This window comes from Panthera leo, chromosome C1, assembly GCF_018350215.1.
Source record: "Panthera leo isolate Ple1 chromosome C1, P.leo_Ple1_pat1.1, whole genome shotgun sequence".
Classification (NCBI taxonomy): domain Eukaryota; kingdom Metazoa; phylum Chordata; class Mammalia; order Carnivora; family Felidae; genus Panthera; species Panthera leo.
In genome coordinates, this window is record NC_056686.1 from 208,838,139 (window position 1) to 208,855,099 (window position 16,961).

The window sequence follows — 16,961 nt, forward strand, 5'->3', positions numbered from 1 at the left end:
CTTTAAGCACCGTACTAGTCAGAAAGAAGAGGCCTACAGGTCAAGTTTGTTGATGCTATTTCTTTGCAGCTACTTCTTTCAAAAAGAACCACTCTGATGCCTCTTTACTGAAACTAAATTTATTTCATAACGATCAATGAAAACTCCAGTCTCCGTAATTAGGTATGATCTCATCGATGTCTGCATCTCTAGAACCTTCTGCCAGGCATCAGTATAGTCCTCTAAGGAGACATCTACCAACCTGACTTTACTTAAGTTGTCATTGAACACTGAACACCTATAAATCTAAAGATTTGCAAATATATCACTATTTAAAATATGTATTTACAAATATACAACTATTTAAAATACATATAATACATTTATATGATAATATATAGTATATTTGTACTTATACAGTACAAGTATACAGATTTATAGGGACGGAGTAGAGAAAGAAAACAAGGGATGGACGGAGGGAAGGAGGGAGAGAGGAAGGGGAAAAAGGCAGACAACTGATATGTACAGAATGTTTCCCGGGAGCTGAGCCCTCCACCACATGATTCATACATGTCTTGTCTTACTGACTGATTTGGAGGAAAGAATCTTCTCCTCAGCCCCTGTCCAAACCTTGTGACCTTCCAAATTCATTGGTGGATCTTCATCCAAGGCTGAGAGCCAGCCAGCCATTCCTTGTTTAGGGCCACATCCCTCTCATTTACAATAGTAACACCCTAGCACACAGAAGGTGCCCCTCGCCTACCCCACGACACCTACACAGAGCTCTCTCGATGCCCATGTGCCGGTGCCTGCCCCACGCTGTGCAACAAGCGTGTCTTTGGGTGAGTGGGTTACTTTGGGTAAACTAAGTACAAGATCGGGTCTTCTTAGTTTCCCAAGCCCCCACCTGGCACGTCTCCTGACATGCAGTTGGTGTTCAGCAGGTGTTTGTTGAATGAGTGAGTGGATGCATGAATGAATGAGTGAATGAGAAAATGTGCAATAGGGAGGGCCAGCGAATGGGTGGAAAGAAAGCTGCAGGAAGGAGGGAGTCCAACTTCTCTTTGCATGTTACACGTTCTTTGATAGATTTATGGGAGGAATAAGAGTTGGTGAAGTTACAGGCATCCATTTGTGTATAAATAATTTATGTGCTAATTATTATCTCTTCATTAATATGCAAGTCCTCTGTGGGCTTCTTATTTAAAGATGGAACACTTAGCTGGTTCCATTCGATTTATTATCTGTACTTGAAATGGACACTTAGTCTATTTTTAAACTCTAAACTTCAGATCAGTGCAAATGAGCCGTATTCTCTCACACCAAAAAAAAAAGGGGGGGGGGCGAACGCACCCTTATTTTTCCTAAAGCTCTTATTTCCTAACCACTTTTAACAGCTCTGGCTGAGTTTATTTTTCAATCCTTTTTCCTATTAATGAGCCAACGTTTCAAGTTTGCACCAAAAGAACACACAGACCTTCATCTGCCAGATCTGGATATTTATTGCCATCTATCTGAAATGATAATAGATTTTTTGAGAACACTTTGCTATTTCAATGTGTTTTGATCTCCAGCTTAAGCCACCAAGATTGATGGCTTGGGGGACTTCGCTGGGGTGGAATGTCTCAGCTTCTGCCAACTCTGCATTGTCCCATCAACGCGTCCAGATCCCGGGCTGTCACAGGCCCAGCCCCTCACCATTGTTGAACTGGCCGACCCTTATCTGACCCAATGTTATCTTTCTAAATTGAATGCAGCTACATCTGGGTAGGATTTTAAGGACAATTTTTCCTTTTTACTGAAAGCTTTTTATCAATCCCATCTCTAAATCAGAAAGTTGTTCATGCATAAAATATATACAGCGCAGATGAGAGGCAATTAGGCTAACAAAGCACATTCCTTGGTAATGAGGATTTTTTTATTCACCTCTCTGGCCATCCTCTGGCTTACCAACCATCATTTAAGGCTGCATCTCCCTGCACTCACGGGCCGGGGCACTCTACCCCCACTCAGAGAATCGAACCTTCTGCTCCAGCCCTCATGGGAATCACAGCCTCCATCCGGGTTAGCCAGCCCACTCTGAGACTGGTTTTCCACTGGGGTTTTCTTTTGTTCTAAAGCCTGAAAATGCTACTCTATCCCCAGTGGCCTTTATACAGGTTTATACTTCTAATGGGATGACTGCCTCATCCCTGTTTGTGAGGGATTTTCCCGAGGCACCCCTCGGTCCCAGGCAAACCGGGACAGCTGGTCACCCAAAGGTGAAAGCTGATGGGAAAGAGACCTACATAACTACAGGTTAATGGCCGAACGAAGCTGAAAGCTTATCAAAACAGATTCTGAATTTATTTTTAATCCAGAAAATACGGGAGTGCTTACTAAGGACAAGCACCAGAACATAAAGACATGGTCTCCTAACCCCTGGAGCTTCAGTCCCCAAATGTACTTAGTGACAGCTGCTGACAAGACAACGCAGAGCAAGAGAGAAACAATCCCTGACCCGATAGAACAAATAGGCAATTACATCGAGAGTGATAAGTGCTGTGTGGGGGCAGGGCCGGAAGGGACGCTCCCTTCGGTGTAGAAGCAGGAGAACATTTCCATGATTTTCTCGGCTGTGAGATGTGTGGCATTTCTTTCTGGATACAAGACATTTCGAGGTGCCTTTTCTCTGACGTGACAGCGTGCTTGCCACCAGCCAAAACAACCCACGATACCTCTTTACACTTGTCATGGTGCAAACAGCTGTCTTTAGGTTTTCGTTGTGGCGATCTCAGAATGCCCAACGAGGAGCTGAGTGTCTTCCTTTCAAAAGAGGGCAAATGGTATCCAGCCATTTTTAGCAGATGTTTAAGTTCAAGTTTGAATCTGACTGAACTCAAGCAGGACTGGGAATCCATGTGGCCAGTTCCAGCAGGGCAAACAACTTTGAGTTCAACAGCTGGTTTGTTCAAACAAGATAATCAGTCCCCTTGACTTATTTAGAACATACTTCAAATATTTAGTTTCTCAGATCAAAGTGTTTCTGCTGGAGCGCGGTTCATTTTTATATCAGCAGGATAAACGGCAACAATGGATTTATGTTGTGGCCGTTTTAATTTTTAGGAATGTAGCGCACGGTTTTGTTTTGTTGTTTTAAAGCCCGGTCGTTTGTTGGGCTGTTTGCAGCGAAACAGTGTCACTGCATGGTCAGGAAGCACCATTGCAACATCCGTCTGTATCGTTCCGATGGGTACTCGGGCTGACATGTTCATTTTCTCCCCTTCTCCCAACAAACTCATGATTTCATACCACGGAACTATGATGTCAGGGGAAACTGAATTTTCGAGTAATTCTGTTCCCCAGTCAACGTCATTAGCTACTGGTATTTTAATAACATACCATAGTGAAATGATGTGATAAACACAAACTAAATCGAGAGACAGACAAACCCACAATAGTGACATGAGCCTGGTCACTTCAGTCAAACTGAGTGTATATTGTTTTCAAACCAAGAGGTTTGAAAATCCTTGCTATTTTTATTAAACTAGGAGGGTGAGAAGAAAGGGAAATGCAGTAGGAATGGTTAATAATGGAAATAAATGGAAAAAAAATTTTTTTGAACCGATTTCATCTTCCAACACTCAAAACAGTGTCCAAGAACACCCCACCAGGGTAACAGGGATTTCCAGTGGCAGCAAATGGCCACAATCACTACATAAACTTTTAACATAAAAAATGATCACTTGGTGGGGGTGCCTGGGTGGCTCAGTCAGTTAAGCATCCAACTCTTGACTTTGGCTCAGGCCATGAGCTCACAGTTTGTGAGCTCAAGCCCTGCGTTGGGCTCTGCATTGACAGTGTGGAGCGTGCTCGGGATCCTCTCTCTCCTTCTCTCTCTGCCCCTCCCACGCACGCTCTTTCTCCCTTTCTCAAAATAAAGAGAAACTTTGAAAGAAGTGCTCATTTTGCCTGAGACCCTAAATTTATCACAAATCACCGCACTTCACATTCAGTGCCAGTGAAGAGGGAGAAGAACGATGCAAAGACATCTTGTTCAGTGATGGGAAGCGGAAGCCAAATATTTGGCCGCATGGAAATACCTAAGTGTACCAACTCTCCAAAATAAAGGGTTCCCTTCTCTGCAGAGTTGTTCCAAGTAACACATACCACACTAGTACTTGCTGGAAAACAGGAATTATCTGAAAACTACTCGATGAGGGAAGAGATGAAAGTGTGGAAAGTTTTCATTTGGATTTTCAAAACAACAAGGCAACTAAGAACCCAAAGGAGGGGTTTCCAACTCTTCTGAGAGGAAGTAATTTTCATTTGACCGGAGTTTAGTACATGGATGGCTCACCTAGCAGAAGGAAACTGAGAGGAAAGGGGAGGGGAGCTTGATTACAGGAATCCACCAACCAGGGCTTGAGCCTTCATCTGCTTATTCAAGTGAAGACCCTCATCTTCATCACTACTAGCTCAGTTGTTCATTCTCGATTCGTCCATGCCTCTGTTTCTTAATTTACTCACAAATTTAAAAAATATAGGGGCGCCTGGGTGGCTCCGTCGGTTGAGCGTCCGACTTCGGCTCAGGTCATGATCTCGCGGTCCGTGAGTTCCAGCCCCGCGTCGCGCTCTGTGCTGACAGCTCGGAGCCTGGAGCCTGCAGCCTGCCTCGGATTCTGTGTCTCCCTCTCTCTCTGCCCCTCCCCCGCTCACACTCTGTCTCCCTCTCAAAAATAAACATCAAAAAATTAAAAAAAATATTTACAGTAGCCCTCCAAAAGACTTACTGGGTATCCACTGGATGCCAAGGATATAAAATCACCTTCTACTTCGTAAGAAAGACTTCTCAACAATATACAATATAGGTGCTGTGCTAGAAGTATACACAAAGTGGCCATGAAAAGCTTTTTTTCCCTAAAATGGAAGAAATGGATGAAAGAAGACTAAGTAGTACCATGGAGGGATGGAGGGGCATGAAGATTTGTTAATAACAAATAAATATGGCAGGTGATATGATATATGGTATTACTGTAACCACACTTATAGCCGGTGCACTATTACCCATCAAGACCAAAAATGCAACCAGGAAAAAATGTTTCTTTATCTAACAAAGTTCACGAATACGAGTAACTTTCTTCATGGCATTTTAGTCTTTTCCTTCCACTTAACACAATTGGTAAATATATATTTATTTACATATATGTTTTTAATATGTCTCCCTTGCTACATCCACTGTGAGCTCCATGAAGTCAGTAACCGTGTCTATTTTCCTCAAAATTGTGTGCCTAGCGTCTAACGCACAATCTAGAATGTAACAGACGCCTCACTATCTAAGGGAAGAACAAATGAAGAGGCCTGAACTCTACAGGAAACACTGGGGGGAATGCCCTAAAAAAAATGGCAGCACCACCATTTTGGTAGGAGGCAGGTCAAGAGACTAGATGCATGGCCTGAAGCTGTGAGGGAGGGAGAAGAAGGTGCTAACAGGCATCTGTGGGAAAGGGGAGGGAGCCATGAGCAAGATCAGTGTCACTCAGGGCAGGAAAAGCACCGCAATTTGCCCTCATGGGGGGGGCTTCCTTTTTACCTTTTATTCCAGGAAGACCTGGTGTCCCCGGGTCCCCCATCATGCCTCTTGGCCCAGGATCCCCCATGTCTCCTGGATGTCCCTTCAGCCCAGGTACTCCTGGATCACCTGAGGATAAGAAGGAGGTTCTGCAGATAGCCAGTTGATATATGAGTTACCTTAATGGGGAAGGTAGGTCATCTGTATTCTTAACACATGGGAACATTGTCTTTTTTTTTTTTAATTTTTTTAAATTTTTTTGTCCTAGACCTCCTAACTCTAGAGAGAAAAAAATATACTTAGCCTCAGATGGAGCAAATACACTTTGGAGTGATTAAAGTTGCCAACTGCAATTTCAAACTTTCATTATATTCTGAATGTGTGACATTTGCCTTAAGTCTAAAGGAGAAAAGAAAACCAGCATCTGAATGGCAGGTAGATTAAGGAAGGATGGAAAGGGGCTTTTATCTGTCAGCCCATCACTTTGTACCTGGATCCTTGCCAGGCTCTTAACAGGTATTGTCTTCGTTTACTTCCAGACCAACCCAACGAGACTGGACTAGCTCAAACTTACAAGACAGGAATGGGTAAGTTTCAGTCATCTGTCCAAAGTCACAGGTCTGGGAAATGGCAGAGTCACATCTGAAACTAGGTCTAAGTGAAAGCTGGCCTCTTCCGTTACACCAGAAGATAGATGAGTGCCCGGAAGTTTCCAGGCTCCTTTCAAGGTACCTGGGCAGCCTGGTGGTCCGGAGGAGCCAGGTAGTCCTGGCCTTCCAGGTGGTCCTCTGGGCCCTTGAACACCCGGGAAGCCCCGCTCTCCAGGTGCTCCAAGATGTCCTACAGAAAGAAAGATCAAACACCTGAATAATTGGACACTGGTCTTTGAGGTGGTGAATCTATAATTATCTCCAACCACAGCCCCTGCCATCCTTTTCTATTATTACTTGTTTATATTCATAATCTCTCTATTGAAAAGATAACATTAAGGAAAAAATGAAAACAAAACACTTCGAATCCTCCCACCTTAATACAATTTTTCATATGTGTAACAATGTGCAAATAAGGCCCACGATGTTATATTTTGATGTTTTAAATTAGCATCGTATTATAAGCAATGGCCAAGTTTGCCATTATTTTTCTAATTACTGTTTTTAAATGACTAGCTGATAGCTCAGGGAGTTAACCTTAATTAATCTAATTTTCTCTTACTATTGGCCACTCAAGGTATTTCTCTTTGCTGTTATGCATAGTGATCTTTATACATTTTTAATCGATTTTTGTCGTATCAAATCATCTCCTTAGGAAAAATTCCTAGGAGTAGAACATTTCTAGATAACATTATATGATATTTTGGGGTTTTAAAAATGCATTAAAATGCTGAACTATTTCAAAGTAAATGACAGACATCAAGGAATTCCATTCCTAAATACTTCAAGAGGCATGCCTGAAAAAAAGAAACACCATTCTCCTACATGGCCAAAATAACATCATCACAGCCAAGAAACTTCAGAACAACCGTTCTAGTACTCCTTCCATACTTGAATTGCCCCAAGTGTGCCCTTAATTGTCCTTTACAGCTCATGTGTCATCACTGGGTCCCATTCTAGAACCACACATTGCTTCTGGTGGCTCCTTCCCTTAAGTTAAAGAAAAAAATCTACTAGAGTCTCTTTCTCGGGACAGAGACTTGCTGAAGAGAACATTTCGCGTTGCCTTTTTGGTCTTTTAGAAGAGACCATTCTGTTCTTGACAGAGGCTGTTAAATGGTTTATTTAACAGTTAAGGGCTGCACCTCTCACACCACCCCGTATAACCCCCCGAGATCTCGTGTGCTCCCTGAGGACCTGATGGTTTGTTGGCTCCTTTTCCTGCTAATTCAGTCAAAGGAAATAATATCTCACATTTACTTTAATTATATTTATTTGATTACTAGAGAAGATGACTATTTCCGCACGTGTTTATGTATATTGTGTCACTTTAATACAAGTTAGACGTCTAGGATAAGCCGATAGTCTGTGCTGAAATCAGCCAGTTGAATCAGCAAATAGGTGTAGAGTTCTGTGTTTACAAACCCATGGTGGGGCATAGCCCTTATTTATTACAACATACATGAAACAAGCCTGTGTTAATCGATACCTGTTCCCTGATCAAATTTAAGATCTATGGGCCTCACTGTGTGCTATTTTGTTTACCCTGAAAACATTCTTGCAGGAAAGGGAAGGCGGTATTATTCTCCTCTCCAAACGAAAAAAATTAAGGGTTGCCTCTCCAGTCACACCTGTATTAAGAACAGGACTTCTGAGTTAATTTATGCTGTGTTTTCTCTCTGAATGGAAAGGGGGAGGTGAAACTGAACCCAGTACGCTCAGGTAAAATCCCCTGAGACAGATGTGAGCTCTATGCCTTCTCACTGGACTCGATCAAATTCAACCCATGCAGCTTTTCTCCCGTCAGTGGAAATTGTGTATTTAGGTAAACTCTGTGCCAGTGAATAAACATATGATGTAATTTAGAAATTTTAGGCTAAAGTTACGGTGTATGAGAAAAAGAACAATTTAAATGGTGAACACCACAGCACACCAGGGAAATTACAGTAAGGAAAACTTTCCTTAAAAGGTCAGCCTGGGGTGCCTGGGCAGCTCAGTCAGTTAAGCGTCCGGCTCTTGACGGCTCAGGTCACAATCTCACGGTTTGCTGAGTTTGAGCCCCACATCGGGCTCTGCACCGGCAGCATGGAGCCTGCTCGGGATCCTCTTTCTCCCTCTCTCTGCACCTCCCTTGCTCATGCTCTCATTCTCTCTCTCTCTCTCAAAAGAAATAAATTTTAAAAAATGTTCAAAAAAGCTAGCCTCAGTGTAAAATAACTCAGATTGATAATTTTTAACTTAAAACATTAGGTAATATTAAAGGCCTCCAGTTGGAGACTAGTTTCAGCTTATAAAATCTTACTATCTTCATGGTTTACCAGTAAATGTGGAATTTTCAGTTAACAGACTGCTTTCAAGGAATCTTATTTGATCCTCAAAACAATCCTATAATTATGCCAGTTTATAAGTAAGAAACTGAGCTCACAAATGATGAGCAACTTATTCAAGATCACATGGACAGTAATGATGGAGGCTGACTTTGAACCACTGGCTTTCCTTCTTAAGGCTTCTCCCTCTGGTATTTATTAGGAACCTCCCTGATGTTAAGCTCCCCTCAAATGTACATTTAAGCTGTACATTTTGGTTAAACTATTATGTCATCTAAATCTATTTGACCAGGTCAGAGGTAAAAGACGGATATGAAAGACAGTGGAAAGTTCTTGCCATTATAATAGCTTGTTTTTCTGTTAGAACTCCATTTTTAGCAATCTTGTGGTATAAAAACAAAACAGAACAAAATTCTGATAATACTTCTGCTCACATATTCCTTCTGGTGTAGGTAATGAAACATGACTATTGTCAAAGAGAATTTTAAGATAAAACACAAAACTAGTAATATGAGATATTTTAATTTACAAGGGACCCATCTAAAAACAAACCTATTTCTAACCTGCCCATTATTGGCTGAATGGGATTCTGCACACTTCTTTAACCAATCGTTTGTGGATGACATTTGCTCCTTCCATGCAATGCATGCTCCTGTGCATACATCTTTGTACACTTGTCTGATAATCGAATTCAGATAAATTCCTACAAGTAAAATCACTAAGTTAAAAGGCATGTATGTTTCATCAACGGTGGGTCAGGTACTGAAGCAAGCCTAAGCCTCGAGTGGAGGGCAAGAACTCACAGGTACATCCCAATCCATTCTGAGGGACTACATGTCAATTGTCAAAATACTATTTTGAACAATTTAGATTCATTGTTGGTGATGAAGTTTAATTTTTTTTTTTTTTTGGTTTGGTTTTTAGTAAATGACATATTTGGTAAATGACGTATTCGATGAGATCTCAACAATGGCACTCCCCACTGGCATTCACATATGATTTTCTGAGTAAGAAAGAAAGGGCTGCAATGACAACCTGAAGCTGTGGTCAGTGGGAGTGGTTATTGCTAATGTATCATTTATAATTCTAGAGACTGGGACATGGTCTGGCTTTTAATTGCCTGCAATAATCATTTTTGACCAAAATGTCAAAATCTGGGCATGCCAAGGGGAGTGGATTGTTATGTCAACCTCATAGGTCATGGGGGCCATGGTGGAAAAAGACTGAGAATCCCTGGTGTATAATCTGATGTCCTTCTAGGCCAATGATGTGGTGGCAGTGTTGAGACATAATCCTTCTGAGATGTATCTTAACGGGCAAAGGGGGAAGAAAATACTGATATAATCATTGCTGGGTAGGAGTATAAAGTAATTGTCCAATTTCTCAAACCAAATTTATTTTTTTTTGTTTTAATAAGAAAAAATATGTAGCTATACCTGGACATCCAGGGCTACCTGGTTCTCCCTCGGGACCAGGTGGGCCAAACTGACTAGCAGGGTCCCCTTTGTTTCCTGTAAGTGATAAAATGCACATAATATTACTTACGAGAATTTAATTTTGTTTCATACAAGTGACTTAATAATGGTCATATTTATCTTTAGAGTTTATCTTCAAATGTTCCAGAGGAATTTTTGGAAAAATAGGGGTTTTTCCTATGTAAGAACAATTGGAAACGCAGTTGCAAGATGTGATTTACACACACACGCGTGCACACACACACACACACACACATTTTTATAGTTCATAACAATCATAAGAAACTATAGATATTAATGTTTGAATTTTTAAATTCCCTAAAATAGTTGAGTGACTATATTTTTATATTGTGCTTTAGAAACAAAAAGCAGAAACTGCCCTTGTTTTTACTGATGCAATCACATGTCAAGCTCATAAGGAAGCTCAACTCAACGTCCTTGTAAAAACAAAATTACAGGGGTGCCTGGGAGTCTCGGCTGGTTAAGCACCTGACTCTTGGTTTCGGCTCAGGTCATGATCTCATGGCTCGTGGGTTTGAGACCCACATCAGGTTCTGCGCTGACAGCATGGAGCTAGCTCAGGATTCTCTCTCTTCCTCTCCCCTGCCCCTCCCCCACTCATGTTCTACCTTTCTCTGTCTCTCTAAAAGTAAACTTAAAAAAAATTACAAAGGCACATTTTATTGATAACTTCACAAGAGACACACATTCAAAGGCCACTCTAGGCAATGGCTCCCACTGTACCACGGAACTGGTACTCCCACATCATTGCTGAATTCTTCCCAATACAGGACTTACAGCTGGGAGCTGGTTACAAATGGGGACTCAAAACAGTTGGGATCGGGAAGGGCAAGACAATAGATGCAGTTATAAGAGAGAATAAGAGAGTTAATTAGGTCTGATTTATAGTTCCCACTCACACCCCTTTCTAAGGGGTACCAACCACATCTTGTGGAAATTTCTCTTCCACCTGACCTTACTTCTAATTGTGGCTGATCGCTTGAGGGGTAGGAATCTGGTCTATCCCAGGTCAGTCAGTCTTTTCTTGAGAAGCCGGAGTACAAACTGAGAATTTGAGGTCCTTGGTTACTGAGGCAGCAACCAAAAGGATTATCATGATGTAGTTATCATGATGCTTTGATGTACAGAGTGAGTGTTTGCAATCCAAACATATCCAGAAAGGTCCAACTATCTTGAATAGAGAATGATGAAACCACTTGGCAGATACGTAAGAACCAGCCGAGGGGTGCATGGGTGACTCAGTCGGGTAAGCGTCTGACTCTTGATTTCAGCTCAGGTCATGATCTCATGGTTCGTGAGACTGAGCCCCTCATCAGGCTCTGTGCTGACAGTGCAGAGCCTGCTTGAGATTCTTTCTCTCTTTCTCTCTGCCTCTCCTCTACTCACGCTGTCTCAAAAATAAATAAACATTTATAAAAAAAGAAAGATAGAAAAAGAAACAGCCCATAAAGAAAAGCGCAAAAGTCTCAAAAGAGAAACCATGGGTTGCCTAAAGTATGGGTTTCATTCATTACCCTTATATGGGCTTCATGAGAGACCTTTGACTCCAGGTACCATGCATGCATTTCGGTTCCTTGCAAAGATGGCCAAAAGCAAGTATGAAGAAAATAACAAGTAGGTTTGTATTTTGAGAGAGGTGAGGGGACTATAATAAATGCATAGGTAAGCAGAAGAGTGAGTTTTAAACCATGAAGCTATAAAGTGTCAACTCAAATATGAAAACTTCTCTACTTGTAACTATTTCTGAAGAAGATATCTAGGTTGTTCCTTCTGGATAAATAAGTGTGCACACTTCTTTTTTTCCTATGGCAATTATCCTATTATTTACGGAGTCTCTCAACATGCACAACATGTCTCATGGGTGGTAAGGGAGGTTTTTTAGTGGTTCGTTATGCTTTAATATTTTATTTTACTTTTTTTAAAGATTATATTTTTCAGTAATCTCTCAACACCCAACGTGGGGCTTGAACTCACAACCCTGAGATCAAGAGTCACATGCTCTTCCGACTGAGCCAGCCAGGTGCGCCTACTCTTCTATATTTTAAAGTTATTCATTTTAATCTGTGATAAAGTAACATATAACTGCTTATCAAACGTGTGAATTCACAGATAGTGAAGTTAAGGTCAAGGTTAAGAAGGTAAATCATAATTAAGATTCAAAGAAAAATATTAACCCAATGGTACACAAGGATAGTTACAATGTTAAAGATTTTATGCAAACATCGCAATTTAAGATACCCTGATTTTTGTTTGCTTGTGTGTCTGAATAAAGGGTTAATGAAACCTTTCTTTCTCTAAGAACATTAAGAGAATTTTTTTTTTATGTTTACTTATTTTGGAGAGAAAGAGAGAGAGAACAAGCAGGGGAGGGGCAGAGAGAGATGGAAACACAGAATCTGAAGCAGGCCCCAGGCTCTGAGCTGTCAGCACTTGCAGGGCTTGAACTCAAGAACCATGAGATCATGACCTGAGCTGAAACTGAACACTTAACCGATTGAGCCACCCAGGCACCCCTCTCTAAGAACATTTTTAACCACAGGTAACTTTGTTTCTGTTTCCCTGGAAATCTGATTAAGGTAGAATGTCAGTTGTGTTATGAGACAACATGGTTATGGTACAAGTTAAACCAAGGCCTATGGGGCCAAATCTAACCTGTGGCTTGTTGTAAATACATTTTTACTGGAACACAGCCACACCTCTTGTTTGCATATTGTCTGGCTGTTTGCATGCTATAGGTGTTCTCATGCACAGCTGAGTAGTTTTAACAGGGAACATGTTGCTGAAAATATCTGTGGTCTGACCTCTTGAAAAAACACACTTGCTGACCCCTGGCTTATGGTAAACATGACCCAACTTTGAGTTATATGTCGCCCAGAAATTCTTAAGTGAAATATTAACACCTGGTAGGAAGTCATGGCCTTGGCCTTCTCTGTGCACTGTGACTCCTGTCTCAGTACCCTAAAAGTCGTATCTATGGAGTCCTTAGAAGAGATATTGGGTCTTATGGTACAGAAGGCTTAGAAGCCAAGGTGGACCCTGCCCACCAACGTGGATCTGGTCTTCATGCACCTGAGCTGTCATTTACGAAGCTGCAATCACTACAAAGACCACTGAAGGACCCCCCACTGAGAAGAAAGACCTGTGTGCTCTACAGGCATACTGTTCTCTCTCTGGTACCCCTGGATCCGAATGACAAATGCGGATGATTTGTGTTTCGAGTGCTTGACTATCTAGCAGTCTAAAAAGAAGCGCTGGGTTAGTGTCTAAAATTTATAAAGAACTTATATAACCCCAAACTCCCCAAAATGAAAAATCCAATTAAAAAATGGGCAGAAGACATGAATAGACCTTGTTCCAAAGAAGACCTCCAGAGGGCCAACAGATACATGAAAAGATGCTCCACATCACTTATCACCAGGGAAATGAAATTCAAAACTTCAATGAGCTATCACCTCACTCCTGTCAGAATGGCTACAATTAACAACACAAGAAACAACAGGTGTTGGAGAGTATGCAGAGAAAGGGGAAGTCTCTTGCACTGTTGCTGGGAAGGCAAACTGTTGCAGCCACTGTGGAAAACAGTATGGAGGTTCCTCGAAAAGTTAAAAATCGAACTACCCTATGACTCAGTAATCATACTACTAGGTATTTACCCAAAGAATACAAAAATACCAATTCGAAAGGATACATGCACCCCAATATTTATAGCAGCATTATCCACAATAACCAAATTATGGAAACAGTCCAAGCATTCATCATTTGATGTATGGATAAAGAAGATGTGGGGTGTGTGTGTTGTGTATATACATATACTTATATTTATATTTATGAAATGGTATATTATATTACTCAGCCATCAGAAAGAATGAAATATTGCCATCTGCAACAATATGGATGGAGCTCGAGAACATTATGCTAAGCGAAATAAGTCAGAGAAAGACAAATACCATATGATTTCACGCACATGTGGAATTTAAGAAACAAAACAAATGAGCAAAAGGGCAAAAAAGAGCTGGAATTTAAATAAAAATTAAAAAAAATAATCAGAAGAAGCCCTTGGATGTTGCAGTTTGTTTGATGGATTTAACTTTTCATTTGTGCCAAATGTGCGTGCCCATGGTGTTACGAACACCCAGGACCATAAGCCTGGTGGACGGCTGCTGTGTTTCCGAAGCATACCTTTAGGGCCTCTCAGTCCATCGCTTCCTGAAATTCCAGGGGACCCTGGAGAGCCTGGTTCACCCTGAGAGTTTAAAACAAAAGACCTTGTTTGGTTTCATATACAAATGGCACATTCACAACATGATCCCGTTATAATCTTCCATAACCAATGTCCATATATTTGCAGTGGTAAAGAAAATTGGAAATGCATTACAGGCAATGCTACTCCACGTGCCTAGCTTTTAAAAGTTGCTAAAAGCCCAGAATTAGAGGTACCAACGGGTAGCGTCCAATTCTCTATTCCTGACTGCATAACAGTAATTGCATCACATGACTTGAATTTTAAGTTTTGAATGAGCAAACTGATACCAAATAAAACATTGTTAGAAGACTTTTTTTTTTTTTTACCAAAAACTTAAAAAAAATCTGTTTGATTCCAAATGATGGGTAGTAAATTATATACATCTTCTGGAAGTTATGATGTAGGCTCCTACATGTTAGGTGCCTCCTGGCTTCCCAAGGGAGTATTTCACTCATGGTTATGAAGACCAAATGTATTTACAGAAAAATCTGTGATATCTGCAACTCGATAGGAAGGCTTAGACACCAGAATTTGGGTTATATTTCAGATGATTCTTGACTCTGATAAACCATTAGTCATGAGATAAATTTCGGTAGAGCTGTTTAAACTAGGCTGGGGGTACAGTACGTGGAGTAAGTGACCGGGTCATCTGTTATGAGAAACAGGCATGAACACTGGCCAAAAACTATAATTACCTCATAGCCTGCCAGAAGGCTCCATCCTTCCTTTGGCATATCCCTTCTATTCTAAAACCCGGTAAAACAACGATATATACTGGCAAATTATGACTCCTTAACGGCATCCCCCCCCCCCCTGCCGAGAGCAAAAGGGTTTTATTATTTCTTTCCTCCCCAACAGCAGCCACTTACCTGGTCACCTGGAAATCCTGGAAAACCAATAATGCCTCTCAGCCCGGGTGAGCCTGGAGGGCCTGGGGCTCCAGGGAGCCCCGGGTGCCCGGTTCTACCAGGCTCCCCTCTGTGAAATCCAGGTGGTCCGTATCTTCCCGGCTCTCCTCTCCTCCCCTGCATCCCCGGATTGCCTTTATCACCTGATGGGGTTGGAAGTGTTAACAAACCTCTTTGAGGAAATCCCGGGCTGGGCAATAGTTAGGCTTGAGGGTGTGGGTCCTACATTTAGGAGATGAAGCCAAGGGTTTTGGAAATCCGAATTCCCGCCCTCAGCCACATCGTGATGGTTTTTGGCTTCAGTGGAAGAAGCATCCGCGAAGAGAGCTGGGGACACCCAAGGTAGGAATGGGCGTGCAGCGTCGTTCGCTTTCACACCCTCATTTTACAAATGAGGAAGAACCTCAGACCAGTTAAAAGACATTCGCCCCCTAACAACTAGTTCAGGAGAGAGCCAGGACAAGAGCCGGGCCTCGTGCTCGGCTAAATCTGAACTTGGGAAAGAGAACACAAATGTGGTGGTCAAAATCCTTGCCACACAGTGTTTCTGAGGGGCAGTAGCACAGTCATCGGGGTGATTGTTAGAAAGGCAGAGTTGGGCTGCCCCAGATCCGCTGACTGAGGATCTGTGTTTTCACAAGAGCCCCCGGGGTTCATCTGTACACTGAAGACTGAGAAGAACGGTCAAAATGACCTAGACAATCAATTTTAATAATTAAAATTATTCGGGGCGCCCAGTGGCTCAGGTGGTTAAGCATCCAACCCTTGAATTCGACTTGGGTCACGATCTCATGGTTGGTGAGTTTGAGCCCCACATCAGGCTCCGCACTGACAGCACGGAGCCTGCTTGGGATTTGCTCTCTCCCTCTCTCTCTGCCTCTCCCCTACTATATAAATAAATAAACTTTAAAAAAAATTACTCATTTTAATACCAGTCACCAAAAACAGGGGTACTTTAAGCCTGGAACTGGTACTATAGGTATAATCTTAGGATTGGTCTCAGTTTGGAATGTTCAAACCTATACATACCTATGAATTTGAAGTCCTGGCATGGAAAAGCAAAAGAAAAATACAGCACGAGGTTAATCTGGGTATAGTTATATCTTAAAAAGTTATATCTAAACTTAAAAAGTTATATCTAGTTATATCTTAAAAAGATGACCCTTCCTAATCTCAGCGTTATTAGGAAAGCTGTCTGATACGCATGCTTGTTTGAACGATCCAAAAAGAAGTCTACTCATTTGATTCGGTCTTAAAAAAATCTAAGTGCTTACCTTCTGCTCCTGGGAATCCACTATCTCCAGGAGGTCCAGGTTCCCCGGGTTTCCCCTTTAGGGAAATTACAGCCATCTCTCCTTCATCTCCTGGGGGTCCCCTTGCTCCTTGAGATATTAATGATGCAAGAGAAGACAAACAGAAGGACCACACATGTGATTCTTCTGTTACAGCATTTTACGTCCAGTTTGCAAATCCACATTTCAGTTACTAAACCGCACTTATGTTTACAGCTTGCACGATGTCCATACCATCAACTTATTTTTCTAAAGGAAGGGCCGTGCCTTTTACATTTCTCTCCCAACTTGTCCGGCAACAGGGTCTGGTGTACAGGGAGTGATCAGTGAATGTGTGCTAAATACAACCAAATGGGTCTCGGAGGTTTAAGTGTCAAAAGACAGGCTTGAAAAGTCCCGGATCTAAACTATGTCTGTTTATCCTGTTAAATGTGAATTGCCCATTGCATATTTTTCAGTTCCCCGTCCTCTCCTTCCTGGCCACACTCTATTATTTTCCTTACACTAAAAGAGCA

General features: G+C 41.7%; 2 protein-coding genes across 2 annotated transcripts in view; one reads left to right on the forward strand and one right to left on the reverse strand.

The window, feature by feature from the left end:
- RHBDD1 (rhomboid domain containing 1) overlaps window positions 1–7,949 on the forward strand; it is a 175,546-nt gene extending 167,597 nt beyond the window's left edge. Inside the window, exons 7-8 of the mRNA XM_042950347.1 lie at window positions 6,070–6,117; window positions 7,745–7,949. Of these exons, the coding sequence (XP_042806281.1) occupies window positions 6,070–6,117; window positions 7,745–7,863 (167 nt within the window). The 3' untranslated portion in view covers window positions 7,864–7,949. The remainder of the gene's footprint in view (window positions 1–6,069; window positions 6,118–7,744) is intronic.
- Window positions 1–16,961, reverse strand: part of COL4A4 (collagen type IV alpha 4 chain) — a 129,850-nt gene that overhangs the window by 26,733 nt on the left and 86,156 nt on the right. The window contains 6 exon segments of the mRNA XM_042950333.1: window positions 5,552–5,659; window positions 6,263–6,370; window positions 9,944–10,018; window positions 14,183–14,246; window positions 15,116–15,297; window positions 16,429–16,536. Of these exon segments, the coding sequence (XP_042806267.1) occupies window positions 5,552–5,659; window positions 6,263–6,370; window positions 9,944–10,018; window positions 14,183–14,246; window positions 15,116–15,297; window positions 16,429–16,536 (645 nt within the window).